The following is a 21542-nucleotide window of genomic DNA, read 5'->3' as shown; positions in this document are numbered from 1 at the left end:
AAAGGGTTTAATAAGTGCATGAGGGAGTTTAGGAAGTTGTCCGATAGATTGGAAGCTGTGGAGAAGAAGGTTGGTGTCACCAATCAGGCTACCCCTCCACCTCTAACCAATCAGGCTACCCCTCAAGATAAACAGCCTACCCCTCTTGCCAAAGAAACCGGGGGTAGAAACAAACAGGCTACCCCTCATGCCAATGAAACCGTGGTTAGTAACCAGCCTCCTCCTCATCAAACCAAACAGCAGCCTCCTCCTCCTCAAAAGAAACAGCAGCAGCCTCCTCCTCCTCAAAAGAAAGCTCTTTTATTGCAGAGATGGTTGCCGGAGGATACAGCAACCGAGGCGAACTCGGTAAATAAGATCTTGCCGGAGGATAAAGCAGATGGTGTCACCTCCAAAGAGATTGTTGCTGTCACTTCCACCGATCACCAACCGAGCCTCGCTTCCACCGATCAACAACCGAGCCTCGCTTCCACCGAGCCAAGCGATCCAGTTTCAGAACCGAGCCTGGTTGTATTGGACAAGCGTGTAAAGAGTAAACGAGCGAAGAAACCTGCTCCCACTGTGAGATCTCCTTATACGGCAGAGAAAAAAAAAGATAAAGTGGCAGCCTATAATCCATTTCCGCCAGTAAACAAAGATAAGTTGAAGGAACTCGCTGATTGGTTGAAAACTGATCCGTAAGTGATTGCTTTACCCATAATAGCTTGATTTAGTCGTCCAAAACTGATTGCTTTTTTGTTTGCAGTCATTATTTAACTAAGACCAAGGACAAACCACGTACATCACCAACAAGGTGGTACCACTTCCTCCGGACATCCAGAGGATGGCTGGAAGACTGCGTCAGTCTTCTGCACACGATTTAAGTCGTCTACAAAGTCGTCCAAGTAGACTACTTTCCAGACGACTTAAAGATAAATCGTCTGGAAAGTCGTCTACTTGGACGACCACGTAGACGACTTATATTTAAGTCGTCTGGTAACTTCTAACTTGTTATATTTAATATGCAGCATATAGATGTTTGGATTAATGTGCTAAGGCAGAGGTATCAGGAGAACCCACAAGCTTTCAGGAGCGAGCGAATGTGCTTCCTGGATCACAACTTTTCCCAGTCTTGGAGAGAGCAGTATCAGCTCTTCAAAACATCGGAACCTGATCACAAAGGTTTAGGAAGAGTTCTACCTGGAGGGGCGTCGAATTTTCATGACGGATCAATACCTTCATTTTGCCAATCAAACAAGAAGTGGGGGGAGGGCATTGATGATATCTATGCGCCAGTGAACTTGGACGACAAGCATTGGGTTGCTATTTGGATATCGATCCCTAAGAGGCACATAGTCGTCTGGGACAGCATACCTTCATCTAGTGTACCAGACGCATGGGATGCGATAATGGAGCCTTTTCTCCAGATGGTCCCTTATCTGCTTGTTGAGTGCGCAGCCACCGACGAAATACGGGTCAAATACGGGTTGGAGCCATACACATATGATAGACCGCTGAAAGGTGTACCCACGGCCAACAATGGTGATTGTGGCGTGTACGCTGTAAAGTACATTGAATGTCATGCTCTTGGGGTCTCCTTTGACCCTAAAGACTTTGCTAGGTGCAACGCGAAGAAAATGAGGGATAATATGGCGGTGGATATATGGAAGGAGCTTGTTGATCAGCATCTGAAAGAAAATGTGGATGGTGATAAGTTCGTGGGCATGTATGATTAGATTTGTGTTTGTATTTGAACTTGTCTTTGTATTTGAACATGATTTTTTAACAAGCGAAGTATTTGTATTTCAGCTTGTCTTTGTATAGATTTGTAAATATATAAGTTGTCTGGAAGAAATAAGTCGTCTGGAAGGTTTTCCAACTGGACGACTTACAAATAAGTCGTCTGGAAGGTTTTCCAACTGGACGACTTACAAATAAGTCGTCTAGAAGGTTTGGACGACTTATTATAAGTCGTCTGGAAGGTTTTCCAACTGGACGACTTACAAATAAGTCGTCTAGAAGGTTTGGACGACTTGAAGGGATAGTAGAAGGTAGTCTAAAAATAAAATACACTTGAAGGGATAGTAGAAGGTCGTCTAAAAATAAAATACACTGGACGACTTAGTAGAAGGTCGTCTAAAAATAAAATACACTGGACGACTAAAAATTTGGTCGTCTGGACGGGTAATCAAGACTGGACGACTTAAATTTAGGTCGTCTGGACAACTAGTCAACTGGTTGTGTACATTGTGGTTTCGTATGACCAGTTTCCTTGCAGTTTGAGCATCTCCGTGCCCTGTGTTTCTTCCTGGGTTTGTGTCCTCTCATCCTAGATAGCTCCAACCAAGATTGCCATCTTGATTTCTTCGGTCTCCCCCGACCACGCTTTAGTTCTGGAGGAAAGCATTCTCGTTCCTCAATATGTTGTGACACGATAGGATATATATTCTCTGAGTATCCTGCATACAGATAATTCTTTGAGTACAGTGGACATACAAGTGTGGAGATATGCAAACCAGCATGTATTCCAGCAGCTATAGCATGAGAGCAAGGTATTTTCTCCACTTCATAGACACCACAATCACACTTTGCATGTTCCAAATCAACAACACAGTCCATTTTGCCACCTTTGACAAAGAAATGCCATCCATCAATTGGTTCGACCGTCATCTTCAACAAACTCATTATCACCAACATCTTCAAAACATTCATCAGGTTCATCATCATCACCAACATCTTCTTCCCATTCACCAGCTTCATCATCATCACCAACATCTTCTTCCCATTCACCAGCTTCATCATTATCACCAACATCTTTTTCCCATTCACCAGCTTCATCAATATCCCTTTTCTCTGAAACCGTTTCGACCTTGCTGCGGCTTGATACACAAAGACATACTCTATGGGTTTTGAGTATCTCCAGCAAGTTTCGAACTTGTCTATCACTTGTAACATGAATGGGAAGACTGCCTGGAGCCATCATCATTTCTGCTGGTAATGAGTAGCTAATCTCCACACTCACTGTTCTCATGTCCAGGTTATAATCTTCTTGAGCCATTGCAACAAGTTCAGCATGTGTTGAATCTTCATTCAATAAAAACAATCTTGCTCCTTTGAGATCATCAACCACAAAATCCCAACGGAAATCTCTCAACAACCATTCTCCATACACTGCATGTAACTGAAAAATCATCTGCAAATATTCAAAATAAAACACATTAGTAAACATAGAGAAAATGAAGAAGTTCAATAAACATTGCCGCAGACGACTTAGCATTAAGTTGTCCAGAAGACTTAAAGGTAAGTCGTCTAAAGAAGTCACTTTTGCAATTGAAAATTAAAAGGGACGACTTAATTCTAAGTCGTCCGTGTCAGATCTTTGACTATTTCTGGACGACTTATAATTCAGTCGTCTCTGGGAAAGTTAAAATTTCAATATTTTATGAAAACTTGACGACTTACGTGTAAGTCGTCCTAGGTTAGTTTTGTAATTGAAAAATAAAACTTGAAATTTAACTTTCTCCAGACGACTTAGATGAAAGTCGTCCAGCTAAACGACTTAATTTAAGGTCGTCCGGGATAAGCAAGGTTTGACCAGAAAATTGGGAAAAATTCTGGACGACTTTGCTTTCCCCGGACGACTTTAAATTAAGTCTTCTGGAGGGACGACTTTATATTAAGTCGTTTGGTTAAAGTTAAATTATGAAGTTTTATTTTTCAATTACAAAACTAACCTAGGACGACTTACACGTAAGTCGTCAAGTTTTCATAAAATATTGAAATTTTAACTTTCCCAGAGACGATTGAATTATAAGTCGTCCAGAAATAGTCAAAGATCTGACACGATTCGGTCAAATGCAAAACTAGCCCGTTTCTCGTAGACGACGTATATATAAGTCGTCTGGAGTGTTTTTTTTTAACAAACAAAGCTGGACGACTTAATTTAAGTCGTCCGTTTGACCAGAAGACTCATCAGTAAGTCTTCTACATACAGATGACTTACTAGTAAGTCTTCTACGCGAACAGATCTTGAAAAAAAATTCAAATTCGTACCTTAAACTAGGTGAGATGACTTCGTTTGCACACAGGGTCTTCTCCAACCACCCAGAACCTCAAACGAAAGCAACCGTAAGTCTAAACGAAAGAAATATGGCTCTGTCAACCATAGCCCATATTTTGAATCAAAAGCTTGAGTTTTTTGGATGAATATAGAGAGAAAGTGAAAGAAATGTTGTTTTTAGTTCATAACAATTGAAACAGAGAGAGTGTAAAGAGATTTACGTGCATTAAAGGGCATTAAAAGCTCCAAACAGTTCGTACAAGGTTGTTGCCACTATTTATTGCAGTGGCAATATTGTAAATACTTGAAGAAGATGAGGTTGAGACAGTAAAGAAGCCATTTTCGAAAAAAAAAAAAAAATGTTAATGGCATTTTCGTAGATAAAATGCAGGCGTGGGGTTAAAATCTCAAAAAAAAAAAAGTCAAAAGAAAATGTTAGTTTTCTGTTTGACTCCAAGTTTTGAGTCACTTTTGCAAAAAGCCCATTAAAAGATGGTAACTCATATTTTAGTAATATAGTAATAGTATCTTCTAATGTATGTGTTGAGAAAAATATATAGAGCTACAACGAGAAAAAAAATATTGGTTAGTTATATTTTGTATGTCATTATTCTTTATTCTCCTTGTGTTTATATTTGTTTTTTCTCAAATTTTCTGATATATAAAACAAAAATAGTTGTTACAATAAATTATAAACGTGGTTTTTTCTATATTTTGACATCCATTTATATATATATATATATATATATATATATATATATATTTTAAATCTTTAAAAAGTATATAGACAAGGACGGAAAAAGTGTGGAGGGACAAAATGTGGACATATATAAAAAAATATGGACAACGAGATGTCGATTTAGAAAGTAAAATGCTTGGTACCTGGTAAATTCTTTACAAATAGTCAAATTAGTACCTAAAATGAGAAAGGTGTGGATATTAATTGATGGAAAACTGCATTCGAACGAATTGTAGATATCATATTTGTGGATGAAAGAGTCGTGGACACACATATCTCTTGTGCACATTTTGTCAAACATCTTATATGCAATTTATATTTTTTCATGTTTTGTTTTGTCTTGTTCAGACGAATTTGTGGTTTATGAGTTTGTTTTTTTCAACTACAGTGTAATACCAAACAAGTTTTTGATATTTTCCAACTCATAGCTCTTGATAAAAAGTATTCTTTATTAAATTAATAATTTTAGTTAAATGTGAAATAGTTTCAGATTTCAAAAAATCTAATCCAACTATTTTATAAAGAAACTAATCCAATTATTTTAGTTAAATATGAGATGATTTGTGGGTGGGATTTGAATAAGTGAATACATATGCGTAATGGTGGTTAGGATGGATTGAATCAGAAATTCTTTGTTAAACTCAGTTTTGGAACCAATGTTCCTGCGTTTTTAAACATGATCATTTCAACAAAAAATAAAAAAAAAAATATGTGGAGGAATAAAAATATTTAGAAATTTAACAAACCAACAAGAAATTTAGTTCCACTAGTTTTTGTCTGGCCAAACATCCATACAAATGGAAGCCATTAGCACTATATCTAACAAGAGAGAAATGAGATAAGATAAAATGGTAACGAGAGAAAAAATGAGTGATTCAAGGGTATTATAGACAATCAGCAACCAAGAAGTGTGTGGCAAATAAAATGTGTCTTTTACCGATATTAGAAAAGTAAAATGTGTCTGTAATTTTCTCATAAATAATACTATAAGCTGAATTGGGAACTATTACACTCTAACAATAAATCTGGTGACTGCCAATAAAAAACGTGAAGAAACCATATTTTTGGGATTCTTTCAACTTCCAACAACTTTTTTAACCTCTTCACATACTCCAATTTGACAAACCTTCCAACTTCGATGAAATATGTATGTAGATTTAGAAGGAGGAAGGTTGTATTATTTTATTTGGCTAGAAATGGCAGTAGTGACTGTTGTAAACTAATGTGCATATCAAAAAGGTGACTAGAACATGTTTGTTTGTGCGTAATAATGTAATTTCAGATAAAATGAAAGCGTAAACGATATTCCAACAGGTTTACATTGTTCTCGTTTCAAATCTTTATTAACGAAACAGCAGATTTGATTTGAGTACATAATTTAGAGTTTAGACCAAGACACAAGGATTCAAGGAAGCAAAGGCGAGAAGTTCCGAGTTTTGCTCGAGCGAGGACATGTTCTCTTCAGGCAGCGTGACAAAAGCTTCAATCCCATGTCCGTCCTTGGAATCGATCAGCATGGCAATGTTTTCAAACGTGGGAGCCACATTTCCAACAACCCAAACAGGGTATCCCCATCCAAAGCTAGCCTCGTAAAGTGGTAATCTGCACCAGCTACTCACTGTGTAGGGCTCGTGTGTCTCGTAGCTCATCCGGGCATAATTAGTGAGCATAAGATTCGCCAGTTTAGAACCGATCATCGAAGATGAACCATCCTCGTCTTGGATCATAGTTTGCAAGTCCTCCCTCTTCTTTCGTAAGTCTCTAGTGGCCTCTTCAATTTTCACTTCCTCCCCTTGAGCAGTACTTAATACCACAGAGGAGAACATGACGTTCCCGATCAGGCTTTCTGGGAGAAGGGACGGTAGCTTGGAGCGCAAGTCAGCGAGCTGGATCAGAACTTTGCGACCACAAGTGTCTAAGGATGAAGCAAAGACGAAGCACTTCCAGAGAAGGGCAGTGACGCTCTCTACGCGCGTAGGTATGTCTGCGGATTCTGGACTAGTGGCTTTGGTCCTGAGCTCTTCCAACTTAGATGCACCGAAGACGAATCTCTTCGTGATGCTGCTTCTCTTGTTGGCTTTTTCGTCCACCGGAAGCTTATAGGTATCATTGGCTGGTGGGTAAAAATTCGCTGCGGAAAACTTAGGATCCATCACCGTGTTCCCGGCCTCTCCTCGAGCCTCAGCAGACCAAGTCCGAATGAAAGTCGACATGGAGGCTGCGTCGGCGATTTTGTGAGTGATGCAGACTCCGATGGCCATGCCTCCGCATTGGAAGTAAGTCGCCTTCACGAGCAACAGAGGCCATGTGGAAGCAGCCTCGTATGGGTTCTGGACGGCGTCTAGAGGAAGCAACTGTTGGAGGGCATTGAGATCTGGAGATGCGAGAAAACCAGAGAGGGAACAGTTATCGACACGAGCGTCGACGAAAACAGCTCCTTCGTCGTTACAGTCGACAGTGACTCCGTTGATTCTTCCGGCAAGGGGGTAGAATTTGGTCAAGGTTTCGGACAGAGAAGTTTTGAGTTTGTGGGAAGTGTGTTCTGGTGAGATCATCAACTCATCTTTGGTGTAGAAGAGATAGGCGACTGTGTAAATGGGAGGGAGGAAGTGATCATAGATAGAGAGTTGGAGAGTTCGGAGATCATCTGGGGTTGTGGAAGATGGTTTTATGGTTTCAACCTTCATCGTCTCTTGATAGTGTTACTCTTTTTTTTTTCTTTCTGTTGATCCTCTGTGTTATTCGGAGGCAGAGTAGTAGTATTCGTTTTATACAAGTGCTCGTAGATTATCACATTTTGACCCTAAGAAAAAATATTATCTCATATACACATTATTATATTTTACTTATTTATTTTAGCTATGCTATTAAATTTTAAATTATTAAGAACTAAAATCATTTAATAAGAAGACATGTGAAATAAGAGCAACCTCATTGCTAACAGTATTTTAACTTCATATCAAGATTTAATAATAAAAATATTTTAATGATATTTATTTAATTGTTCAAACTTTAATATTGGAAAAAAATTTAAGCCACTCGTGGATGAACAAGTCACAAATGAAATCTTCACACATATATATATATATATATATATATCTTAAAAATGATTTCGAATTTTTTTTAAGCCACTCGTGGATGAACAAGTCTCAAATGAAATATTCACACACACACACATATATATATCTTAAAAATGATTTCAAAATTTTCCCTTTCTCAATTTTTATTTTATATTGATACATATTCATTTGGATACCTAGTATCTATCAATAGAGTTAATAAAAATATATCATAAAGTTTTTAATGTAAAAACTTTACTCTCTTTTCCTTTTTGCTACTGTTTTTATTCTTAACTAATACATTATTTATTGAGAACTTGTTAAGACATTATCAGAAGTGTTCTTAACTAAAACATAATCTTACATTAATATGTATAAGGTGTGATAAAACATAGCAGTAAAAATAGTTGTTAGCTAAGACTGTAATAGTCTCTTCTAGGTCATCCGCTAAAAAGTAAGGGTAGACACGGATCCAATATCTAGGGTTTTAGAAATATTTTGATTCGACTGTTCGTCCAAATAATCAATTATCTGATCTGATTCAATCTGTATCCATTCGGATATTCGATGTCTTGGATATCCGGAAAATTTTAGGTTTTTAACCGAATATCAGATTTGATCCGTATAAATTAAAAAATAACTAAAATAAAATAATAATATTTATGAGAAAAAACATTTACTTTGTAAAACTCCAATAAATAATATGATAAATTTAATAAATAAAATATTGTAAAACTTATAAAAATATAATATTTATATAACTTATTTATAAGATTCTTTAAATATATGTATGTCGACAAAAAATGTATATACATGCATATATCGGATTAGATCGGATATCCGTTTATTAAAATATTGGTATTTGATTTTCTTCGTAGACACTACAAGAAAACAGCGTAATTCTGACGGACATTCTGACGGAAAATGAGATCCTCGGAATATTCCGACGAATTTCCGAGGAAATTCCGAGAAAATCCAAAATTTGGGTTTCCTCGGAATTTCCTCGGAATATACCGATGAAATACCGAGGAAATCATATTCCTCGGAAAACACCGACGGATATCCGATGATATATTATAGCCGTTAGAGAGCCGTTGGGGGATTTTAAAAATTCCGAGGAAATTCCGAGGAAAGAGCCGTTGCCGTCGGGATTCCATCGGAATTTCCTCGGTACTGTCGGCAGCATTTCATCTATAAATACCCGCACCCCCAACCTCTTCATTCACTCCATTTCTTCATCCTCTCACATACTATATTTACACACGAATTTGATTGAAAAAAGCATGTCTTCTTCAAATTATTATCGTTCTTGGATCGATCGACCTCATTTGGATCCGAACACGAGATTGCTTACGGAAGAATACCAACGAGGTATAACCGAATTCATGGGGTTAGTTCAACGACAACCGGAAGCAGAAACGGGTATGTTAAGATGTCCTTGCTCTAATTGTAAAAATAGAAAGATTATTAAAGAGTGTGATGTTTGGACTCATCTATATTTGCATGGGTTTACACGAAGTTACAAAATTTGGTATCATCATGGAGAAACTGATTATGAATATGGTAGTACTAGCGAACCTCAGCCTGCGGTTAAGTTAGAAGAACCAATTAGAATGGATGTAGACTATGGTGTAGGTACTGAGCAGATGGTAAATGATCACTTTAGAGGGGGAGATTTACCCAATGCAGAAGCTATGAGATTTTATGATATGTTGGATGCTGGAAAGCAACCCTTGTACGAAGGTTGCAGAGATGGTCATTCAGCTTTATCATCTGCAACAAGACTGATGGGCATTAAAACAGATTATAATTTGGCTGAAGACTGTGTGAATGCGATTGCTGATTTTGTAAAAGGTATTCTACCTGAGGATAATGTAGCCCCTGGTTCATACTACGAGGTTCAGAAACTGGTAGCTGGTCTTGGTTTATCGTATCAGGTAATAGATGTATGCAGCGATAACTGCATGATTTATTGGAGGGCGGATGAACAGCGGGTTACATGCAAATTTTGTGGAAAGGCTCGTTATAAAGATACGAGTGGAAGAGTTCCAGTGCCATTTAAAAGGATGTGGTATTTGCCTTTGACGGAAAGGTTGCAGAGGTTGTATCAGTCTGAACGCACAGCGCAACCAATGAGATGGCATGCAGAGCATTCAACAAATGGTGAGATTAGACATCCTTCAGATGCAAAAGCGTGGAAGCATTTCCAATCAACATATCCCGACTTTGCGTATGAGAGAAGAAATGTCTACCTTGGATTATGTACTGATGGTTTCAGCCCGTTTGGCAAGAGTGGAAGACAATATTCTCTATGGCCAGTCATTCTTACACCATACAACTTACCGCCAAATTTGTGCTTGCGACGAGAGTTTTTGTTTCTCTCCATTCTCGTTCCCGGACCAGAGCATCCTAAGAGATCACTTGATGTGTTTCTTCAGCCACTAATATATGAGTTGCAACAACTATGGGCTCAAGGTGCTGAAACATACGATGTTTCATGTAAAGAAAACTTTCAAATGCGGGCAGTACTTATGTGGACAATAAGTGATTTTCCAGCATATGGTATGTTATCTGGATGGACAACGCATGGAAGGCTATCATGTCCATATTGTGAAGATAACACTGATGCTTTCCAACTAAAACACGGAAGGAAAACGTGTTGGTTTGACTGTCACAGGAGATTCCTACCACCTGATCATCCATATCGTAGGAGTAGGAATTTGTTTACGAAGAACAAGAGGGTGTTTGACAGTCCACCTCCGGAAATTTGTGGGGCAGATTTGTCGACACAACTAAGAGATTTTGGTGCAGAAAGGACGCAAGACCAAGGTGGACATGTGCATTATCCGGTAGATGCTGTTGGAGAACTACATAACTGACACAAAAAGAGTATTTTCTGGGATCTGCCATACTGGAAGGATCATCTGCTGAGGCATAATTTAGATGTCATGCATATTGAGAAGAACTTTTTTGACAATCTCATGAACACGATCCTTAACATTCAAGGTAAAACAAAGGATAATTTGAAATCAAGACTGGATTTAGTCGATATATGTGCTCGTTCAGAACTTCATGTTGATGAGAATGGTAGGGCTCCTTTTTCCATATACCGAGTTGATGCAGAGGGAAAAGATGCGTTCTTTGATTGGATTTCAAACAATGTGGAATTTCCAGATGGTTACGCATCTAATTTGCGTAACTGTGTCGACAGAAAGGAAGGAAAGTTTATCGGCTTGAAGAGTCACGATTGCCATGTAATGATGCAGCACCTCCTTCTGTTTGCCTTCAAGGAACTATTACCACGACATGTTCATGAAGCAATTGCAGGGATTAGTGCTTTCTTCCGCGATTTATGCACGAGATCAGTGACTCTTGAAGGTATTGAAAATTTGAAGACTAACATAGCCGTGATTCAGTGCAACCTTGAGAAGATATTTCCTCCATCATTTTTTGATGTTATGGAGCATCTTGTTATTCATCTGGCAAGAGAATTAGAACTTGGTGGTCCTGTGCAGTATAGATGGATGTATTTGTATGAGCGGTATATGTACCATTTGAAGAAGATGGTGAAAAATTATAGTAGGGTGGAAGGTTCTATAATCGCACATATGATAAATTAAGAAACTTCAAACTTTGCCGAATTCTACTTTCCAGCAGAAGTGCAGACCAAAAACAGAAGACCTGCTCGGCATGATGATAGAGGCGAACGGACAACATATCATGTCACGGTTCCAGACATCTTCACAGATGTTGGACGACTTAGCGGAAAACCAAAGGACCATCGACTTACTGAGCAGGAGCGCAATCATTTGAAAACATATTTGCTCACCAACTGCGAAGATGTTCTTCAATATAAGAGGTAAATAAATTAGCTTACAAAATTTTATTTTAACAAGTTAAAATTTAAATCTTAATTAATTACATTATTGTCAACATATGTACATGATTTTCATGGCAGAAAAGCGGTTCGAATATAGATACGCCACAGAGGAGGAACTTGAAGAACTGAAGCAGAGAGAATTTTCTGGATGGATGCTTACTTATGTGAGTGCTTTAAACAAATTAAAATATTATTTATCATATATTTATACTAATTCACATATATTGATATAACATATATATGTGCTATTAATAGATGTCTGCTGGTATGACCAGAGGTGAAACATTTGACGATTGGATACGCGAGATGGTGCGTGGACCAGAGTATGTTGTGAAGTCATATCCGAGATTTTGTACTCGAGGATATGCATTCACAACTCAAAAGAGGAGACGTTCGAGTACGACTTATGATGCTGGCATTTGTTCTGCATCTGGAGATGATGTATACTACAGAAACATACGGGAGATTATGGAAATCAAGTATCCGGGCATGGTTGGAATGCGCTGTACTGTTTTCTATTGTGATTGGTACGACAACACTCCAGATCGAGGTGTGAGAACAAATGCATTTGGTCTTACATCAGTACATTCGAGGCGAAAGTTGCAATATTATGATCCTTTCATTCTTGCTTCTTAGGCCGATCAGGTAATTAAATATACATATATCAATTATTCATAATGATTCATCATCATGTGCATTAATAACACTTATTTACAAATTAAATAATTTTTTAAATATTACAGGTTTGTTATATCAAGTACCCCCGGGTTAGGAACAGAGATGATCCATGGGTCACTGTTACATCACTCAACCCGAGAGGCCGAGTTCAGGGAAGTTCTGAGCTGGAAGATCCACTACAACCAAGCACATCCGGTAACTTAAGTGCAGCAGAAGATTTAGCTGCAGTTGGCCTTGTAGTCGATTTAACCGACTTTGGAGAGGAAGCCGTCGTTCACGTAGAGGATGAACCAGAGATTGGAGAGTTTCACCAAGATCCAGATTCAGATTCATCTGGTGATGATGACTCGGAAACAGAGTAGCATCGCCTTTTTTTTTTAATATAAGAATACCGAGGAAATTCCGAGGGATGATAGGATTTAGGGATTTCCTTGGAATTTCCTCGGAATAGTCCGAGACTTTTCCGATGATTTAGGGCTATTCTTTTAGGGTTTCTGTTTCCTCGGAAAAGCCTCGGAATATTCCGAGGCTTTTCCGAGGAAGTAGGGTTTTTAAACCGAAAACAACTTTTTATGGTTTGAATAACACTTATATAACCCTTATTAAGTGTCTTAGACTGATTATGAAGTCAAAAATTTGTTCCTTACCCTATAATAAACACTTTTCCGATTGTATGAACGAAATCCCCACAACATAAGAGAAACACTTATACACTTTAATGAACGATACATGGAATACTTACAATTCGTTTTGAAATTTTGTTATTTCATAGTTTATGATCATCTATACAAAGATTCCTCAATGGTATGCATTGCATTTGTATAAGAAATGATATAGGGCAAAAAAATTTGATGTTTTGAAACCCCAAACATGCGTTCCTCGGAATTTTCTCGGAATAGTCCGAGGAAATTCCGAGGAACAATATAAACCAATAGAAATACATGCATAGGATATTCTTTTTCCTCGAATTAATGAACATACCGAGGAAATTCCGACGGATATTTAAGTGTCTTCGGAATTTCCTCGGAATATTTTCATTTAACCGGGCAAACCAGACGCCAAATATTTCGCGAAAATTGAAATTGAAAATACCGAGGAAATTCCGACTGATAGTTTCCGTCGGACCCTAGGTTTTATAAACACGAAACACTTCTTCTTCCCCATTTCTCTCTTCTTCCTCCAGCGATCTCTCTCTTCTTCCGGCGATCTCCCCCTTCTCTCGCGACGATCTCTCCGGCGAATCCTCTCTGTTCCTACACAAATCATGTAAGGACCCTATCCCACTCTCTTAGGTTCTATTTGTTAGGTTTTTAAGTAGATTTGATGATTTTAGAAGTTTTTTGATAGATTTTTGTTAGGGTGATTGGTTAGGATTGTGATTTGGTTGTATAATAGGTTTAGAATTGTGATTTGGTTGGATAATTTGTTGTGTTGAATTGATTTAAAACTTTTTTATAAATTTTTTATTATTTTTGTATTTATAAAATTGATTTTGGATTTTACAAAACGTTTTTTGTATATAAATTCGATTTTTTGATTTATAAAAGATGATTTCATATTTATAAAAATATTTATATTTATTAAAACTAATTTTGTATTTATAAAACATTTTTTAATTTATAAACACTATTTTATTATTTTTTGTATTTATAAAAACTATTTTTAAATATGTTTTTCAATTAATATTTATTAAAACTATTTTTAAAAATGCTTTTTTTTAATTTATATATTTATTATAACTAATTTTAAATAATTTTTCAATTAATATTTATTAAAACTATTTTTAAATATGTTTTTTTTAATTTAGAGGTCTACTGGTGATCAGACCCGGTCTCGACCTCCGCGTGCCTCACCACGAGGTCGTAGTGGTACGGAGAGCCACTCTCAGGGTTCGTCCAGCCACTCTCGGGGTTCGTCCAGCCACTCTCGGGGGTCTAGCAGCCACTGTCCGAATTTTTCATTTCCCGCTCCGGTTCTTGCTCCCGCTGCTGCACCCCCTCCCGTTGCTGCACCCCCTCCCGCTCCTCCAGTCGTTCCGGGAGTGATGACTGTTGCCCAGTTGGTTCAACAGCCCGGTCGTGAGCATCTTCTCTATCTCACTCCGTGTCCAAAGGGACGACGTCAAACATGGTAATTAAAAGTCTTTTTTTTTTCCTTTCATTAAAATTTGATTCATTATTAATAATTTGTTTCTTATATTAGGTTCAACCGATCCGGGAACGGGATCAGCGCATGGATCAACCGTATGATGTACTCGAACCTCAGCAAGGGACATCAGACTTTCACTCACTTCTCTACCGAGGACCAGGAGATGTGGTTTCGTCAGTTTGCGGTAAGTATTCTAATTTTTTTACTTATATTTTTAATTTTTAATATAAAATTTCTACTAATTGTGTTTTTTTTTCAGCAAGAGTTCACCTGGAATCCCGATCACACGAACTTTATCCGTGACGCCTTCGTCCATAAAGTTATGGACAACTATGGGAAGCAGATCTACGAGTGGAAGAAGAAGTGGCTCATCAACAAGGTTTTTTTAAATTTATTAAACAATTTTTTGAATTTATTAAACTATTTTTGGATTTATTAAACTATTTTTTTTTTTTATTAAAAGGTCCCGAAGTCGATCAACAACACGGTCTGGGAGGAGTTGTGTGTGCATTGGGATAAGGACGAGATGAAACATACCTCCGTGACCAACTCCGCCAACCGCAAGAGCGATCGTGGCGGGAAGGACATGTACAAGCACAATTTGGATGCCCAGACTATTGCCACTCTGGGGGATCGCTTGGTAAGTTCAATCTCTCTCTTTTTTTTTAATTATTTAAGTATTTTTATTTTATTTTTTATGCATTTCTTCTAATTTCTAATGTTTGTTTAACTTTTGTTTTTTTCAAGGCGGATAAAAATGATGGCGAGCCGGTTGATGATTTCGTCCTAATGAAGACGGCGCATACCAACAAGCACACCGGGGAGATTGATGATGGTGTTGTGAGGGATGTGCTCAGCCTGATCGAAACTCAGAAGGAAGACAAAGATGCCCGTCTATCTCAGCTTCAAACCGACCTGGACGCCACGTCGACGGCTTCGACCAACTTGTCCCGGATTCGAATCAACGAAATCGTTGAATCGGTATGTTCTTTATAAAAAAGTTCAATTCATTTATTTCTTTATTTTCATTTTATCATCTTTTCTATTATTTAAATTTGTTTATTTTCTATTTCAGTCGGTTCCAAAGAAAAAGAGATGTTTGGTCGGTTTGGGTCGTCGAGCCCGGTAGGTTCCTCCTTCTCCACCACAGCCCTATGTTGATCCCGAAGGGCTTATGGACCATTTGAAGGACAAAGATGACCGCATAGCTGCGTTGGAGCAAAAGATGGCGGATCAATAGGCGGGATGGGAGGCAACGAGGAAGCAGAACGAGCAAATGATGAAGAGGATGTACCCGAACGAGTAGTTTTTTTTTCAAAAACTCTGAATGTTTTATTTTGGTTTGTACAACTTTGAATATTATCTAATATGTTTTCTATTTCAATTTTAATTTTATATTTTCGAATTTCAATTAAAAAAATAAATTTTTAATTTTTAAAAAAAAATTATTTTTGAGAATATTCCGAGAAAGTGTATCCCTCGGGATATTCCGACGACAACTTCCTCGGAATATCCCGACGGCTAAGGTTTCTCGGAATATTCCAACGGCCGAGGTTCGTCGGAATATTTTGATACCTTTTTTCTCTCGGAATGTTTCTGAGGACCGTTCCATCGGAAAGATCCGAGGAAATACCGACGAACAGTCCTAGGAAATGGTTCTTCGGAATGTCCTCAGAATCTTTAATTCTTGGTATTCCCTCGGAATTTTCTGAAGAAATTCCGATGAAATTTTACTTTCCGACGACCATTCTGGTCGGTATGTCCTCGGAATACCGTTATTCCGAGGACATACCTACGATATTTGTCGTCGGAATTCCGGTGTTTTCTTGTAGTGAGAGTTAAATATTAAGATTTTTTTGGTTTGAATCGGAACAATAATGAATTGAAATTTATGGATATTTTGTACAGTCCTATTAAAAAGTTAAGACAGTAAGAAAAGAGAGATTTTGTGAGATACTGGCGATACAAAATGACAATTTAGAAAGTAAGATGTACAGTCCTGTTAAAAAGCTGAGACACTAAGAAAAGAAAGATTTAGTTAGATATTGGCCATACAAAATGACAATTTAGAGGGTAAAATGTCGATTAAACTCTTGCGTCAGTTATTTAATATTATTAGTTTTTTGCGGATCTTGTCGGCGTTAATCTATTTTTTTCATTTTGCTGATATGTATAATGTATTATTCGTTGTTATCCTCTAGTTGGATGTATAATAAAAACAAGAGTTCCTTGATTCATGTCACATCTTTTGTCGTATGTAGAATGCCAAATCCTAAATGATCCTCTGAGACGTACACTCTTACGACTTGATAGAGAAATTAATGATAGCGGAGAAATGTGCGACTTTCAACATTATGTAAATGCACTTAAGAGCTGGAAATCTGATGCAGACACGGGTCAAGTGGCTTTGATCGGAGTACACTCTTGGTTAGACTGGCATAGACTTGAAAATGCAAGATATGTCCCATCAGGTTTTGTGAAGAACCTGACTTGTAAAATCCATATCTCTTTGGTCTGTGAAGTTTTTCTGTTGATTCAATTTTGACATGATGGTCTTATGAGTTGAGTATCTAGAAGAAGTCATTTCATGGATGACGTCCTCCTGGTTGGTTAGATATGCTCTTGGAGTGAACCTCTGTTGCAACTAGCTCCTATGTGACTGGTGTGGGTATGGTCCAACCATGGTTCTGATGCCCCTATTATATCCTCCCCTTTGAATAATTTTTTCCACGAGAATTGATGCGTTAAAAGTTTACTAAATACACCCTAGCTGGAAGAACAACCATGTCATTGTGGTATTTAAGAGTCAATCCTTAAATTGGAGGTAGAAGAATTTCTTTGATACAAGTTCTCTTATATAAAAAACTTACATTTATCTTTCAAAAATATATTCTTCCTCATTATTTAGCATTATTATTAATTATAGAGAAATTTTGTGCTGATCTTGTCGGCATTAATCAAAATAAAATATTGTGTTTATCTTGTGTTGATTTCAATCCAGATTTCAGTTTGATTTCATTTTATTTTTGGCTTTTGGTATTTCGGTTTATTAAAAATATCTACCATATTAAACTATATTTACTTTGGTTTGGTTCTGTTTATATACTATCGGTTTTCGGTTTATTCGGTTTTAGAAAAAAAACCCATAAATTATTTATGTTTTAAAATATTTTGTGAATTTCACTTTTTATGATTGGATATCAGTTTTACTAGAACATAAAGATAAAGATATTTTTGTACTCTAAAGTTTAAATAGATTTTTTTATGTTTTATTTTAGTATTAAATTAATTATTAACTATATTAAGTTAATAGTATGTACAATATCATACCACTTTTGGATTTAAGTTAAGTTAATAAACCGAACCAGAACAGTAAGTTAAGTTAATAAACTGAACCGAACCAAAACATAGAAAGTGGTTTAGATTTAGTATATCTTGTGTTGATTTCAATCCAGATTTCAGTTTGATTTCATTTTATTTTTGGCTTTTGGTATTTTGGTTTATTAAAAATAGCTACCATATTAAACTATATTTACTTTGGTTTGGTTCTGTTTATATACTGTCGGTCTTCAGTTTATTCGGTTTTAGAAAAAAAACCCATAAATTATTTATGTTTTAAAATATTTTGTGAATTTCACTTTTTATGATTGGATATCAGTTTTACTAGAACATAAAGATAAAGATATTTTTGTACTCTAAAGTTTAAATAGATTTTTTTATGTTTTATTTTAGTAATAAAATAATTATTAACTATATTAAGTTAATAGTATGTAGAATATCATACCACTTTTGGATTTAAGTTAAGTTAATAAACCGAACCAAAACAGTAAGTTAAGTTAATAAACTGAACCGAACCAAAACATAGAAAGTGGTTTAGATTTAATAATATCAAATAAACCAAATGGATGTTATTTTTAAGAAACCACGGTATATGAACATGATTTGGTATATAAACTAATCAAATCGAATAAATCGATTAATTAAAATATACTAGTATAAGTATGTGTAAATTATATAATTAATATTATATACGTAAGGAAAATTCTCCTAAATAGACTTTTTTAAGTTTTTATCTTAAAACTAGCTCCTCATGTTGAAAATCAGATTAATAGCCTTCATTAATAGATCAAAATACTAAATTACCCCCCATTCACTAATAAAGCTAAAAAAATAATAACAAACAGAAAAAAGTTCAACGACGAACAGATATATCACGACATCTCCGCTATCGAAGACGCCGGAGACAGTATCACGGCAATCCTCCGCCATCGAAGACACCATAGACAATATCATGACGATCCTCCACCGTTTAACTCTTGACAGTCAAAATCAAAACTGGCTGATGTAAGTTTTCCGATTGGTTCCACATTTCTTGAGTTGCGAATCAGTGTTTTTCTACCAGTCTCGTGACATTCTTGAGCTTGTGAAAGGAAGTATCGAATCCAGTAGAGAAAAGCATCTCAATTATGTGTCGTTTTATTCCACATTTCTTCTTTACTTTTATGAATAGATTGGTTCGAAAACCTTTTTTGTCTATTTGTGTGCAGCTAAATCTTTGCTTTTGAAGACTTGAGAACCATGAGATCTGCTTAGGAAACATTGTTCTTTCTTATGGTGAGTTTTTGCATGCCACTGGATTTCAACCACAACAGCGCAGCTAAGATTTTGGTTGAAGTTGAGTTGAGTAAAGGTTTCCCTTCAAGAATTGCTGATAATGATGAAAATGGATTTATTTCTATGGTTGATGTTGATTATGCTTGGTTGCCTTCTAAATGTGAAAGATGTGGCCAGCTCGGATACAAGATTAAACACTGCTTGGAATCTGTTACCAAGTCTCATATAGTTGCCACTGATGTTTCTGAAAATTCCTCCAAAGGTTGTCGAGACCAACAAACTACCGAAATCTGCCCAACCTGACACTTCTTTAGTTCAAACTTCAGCTGTCACGGTATGTCCTCCAAGTAGTGAATCAAGTGTGGTCGACATTGCTATTCTTGAGAACCAGCTGTGTGGTACTTTATCAGCAATCCCAGTGTTCCAGAGTGTGACTGAGATGATTTTGCTTACGACATTTCTAGTCGATTCCTTGTGCTTCTGAAACTTTGTAGTTTTTTATTTTGGATTTCTGGAAGATTTTTTTAAGTTTCAGGATTGCTTTCCATAAAATTTGATACTAACAAATTTGATTTTTTTTTTTGGCTTGGTTACGCAGGCAGTAAACAGGATGGGAGTTTTAGTACCTCATATGATTGTTTGGTACTATTTGTAGCTGAAGAGAAACACCATTACCTGAGAACTTGTTTTTTTAAAGAAAAAGTTCTGTTACGTTTGTTGTTCAGCGTTGGAAAGGTCCCCGGAAGTTGTTGGAGTTCAAGGTTTTGAGGCTGCTAAAATTTGGGAACACAAGGTTTTGAGGTAATGTACCTTGTATTCTGTTCTTTTCTAGACAATGTTGATTCTGTTGATTATGTGTGATATTTTATCTGCAATCCCAGTGTTCCTGAGTGTGAATAAGATTAGTTTGTTTGTGAAAATTTGTGGGTTTTTTATTTTAGTTTCAGGAAGGTGTTTCAAACTTTCAGGAAGGTGTTTCAAACTTTCAGGATAGCTTTCCAGAAAAATCTGATACTAAAAAAATTGAAATTTGTTTTGGCTTGGTTACGCAGGACAGCAACGCGATGGGAGATTCAATACCTGTTATGCTAAGACTATGTTTTTTAACTTTGATGTTGACTTGGACAAGTAAGAAGTTTATAATGAATGATGACGACATTTATTTCATTTATGTTGTTATTAAAGAAATTTTAGGAAGTCTTGAAGCATTGCCAGTAATTCTATCAAGAAAATGTTAAAATGTGTTAATCATTGTAAAACACATATCCTATCTAGGATAACTTATGGAACTTTTAGGATGGGTTTCCAGAAAATAGAAATGTGAACTTATTTATTCACAAAGATAAATATATCTTGATACCATTTGTGATATTTAGGATGGGTTTCCAAAAATCGAATATGAAAATGAGATTACCAAGATACAAAACCACTAAGCAAAGGTGTTATATCTCAAAATGAGTAAGCTTTTAAAAGCAATATAAGAAATTCTCTTGATGATTTATAAACATATATATATATATATATATATATATATCTGTGTGTGGTCTGGCGAATATCACATAACCATTAAATAAACAACATCAAGAAAATGATCAATAAAAATGTAAATCATCAACAAACCATTGAAATGAAAAAGAATTGGACAAAAATAAATAAGGAACTTCATCATATAATAGAAGAAGCAAATGTATTAGTAGTTTGCTTGGTACAGCTTGCTGAATCAGTAATAACTTACACGGTTCAATTTGTTTGGAAGCTTTAGTACATGATCAGGAAAGTTTTCCTGAATAATTTAGTTGAAACAAAAAAAAACCTTAACTAGTCCATTCTCCACAAACACAAAAAAAAAATCAACGACATTTTGAAAGCCTATTAAAATGATCAAAACCAAATCTCAAAAAAGATCAACCAACTATGTATCAAACAAATTTGAATTAAATATTTCAAAAATATTCAAAAAATTGTGAAGATGTTATCTAAGTTTGTAAGAAAACACAAATTGTGAAACATTTTAAGCTAGAAATGTAATTCCACTTTTTCGAAATGAAAAAAAAAACTCCCACTAATCGACCACGAGAACTCTAGGAAAGGGCATCATAGTGTGCAGCTACTAAGCCAATGGAATTATAACTGTCTGTTGATGTAAGTAAAACAATATAACCAAAAGCTTTTTATTCAACTAAAAAAACATAAAATGATTGGACTCCGTGGGGAATCGAACGCAGAAGACATGTGACTTTCAAGTTTAGTAAGAGTAGCAGTTTAGCTGCTAGGCTGACGAGAATCATCTGTTATAATCAAACACAAAAATTTAGTTAAATCTAAATTATATATTATAAAGTTGGAAAACATTTGGCAATTTCTGAATGGGCTTTCAAAAATAAT

General features: G+C 36.2%; 1 protein-coding gene across 1 annotated transcript; it reads right to left on the bottom strand.

The window, feature by feature from the left end:
- Positions 1-6035: 6035 nt before the first annotated feature.
- Positions 6036-7568, bottom strand: LOC106377117 (BAHD acyltransferase At5g47980). Its single transcript, XM_013817289.3, has one exon. It carries the CDS (start codon positions 7463-7465, stop codon positions 6164-6166), a length of 1302 nt encoding a protein of 433 aa, XP_013672743.1. The 5' UTR covers positions 7466-7568; the 3' UTR covers positions 6036-6163.
- Positions 7569-21542: the final 13974 nt, after the last annotated feature.

Source organism: Brassica napus, chromosome C1, assembly GCF_020379485.1.
Source record: "Brassica napus cultivar Da-Ae chromosome C1, Da-Ae, whole genome shotgun sequence".
Lineage (NCBI taxonomy): Eukaryota > Viridiplantae > Streptophyta > Magnoliopsida > Brassicales > Brassicaceae > Brassica > Brassica napus.
The sequence above is the reverse complement of the archived record's forward strand: the minus strand, read 5'-3'. Positions and strand labels throughout refer to the sequence as shown.

Coding starts and splice junctions, on each gene's coding strand:
- LOC106377117 (XM_013817289.3), bottom strand. CDS start 7,465: ATGAAGGTTGAAACCATAAAACCATCTTCCACAACCCCAGATGATCTC.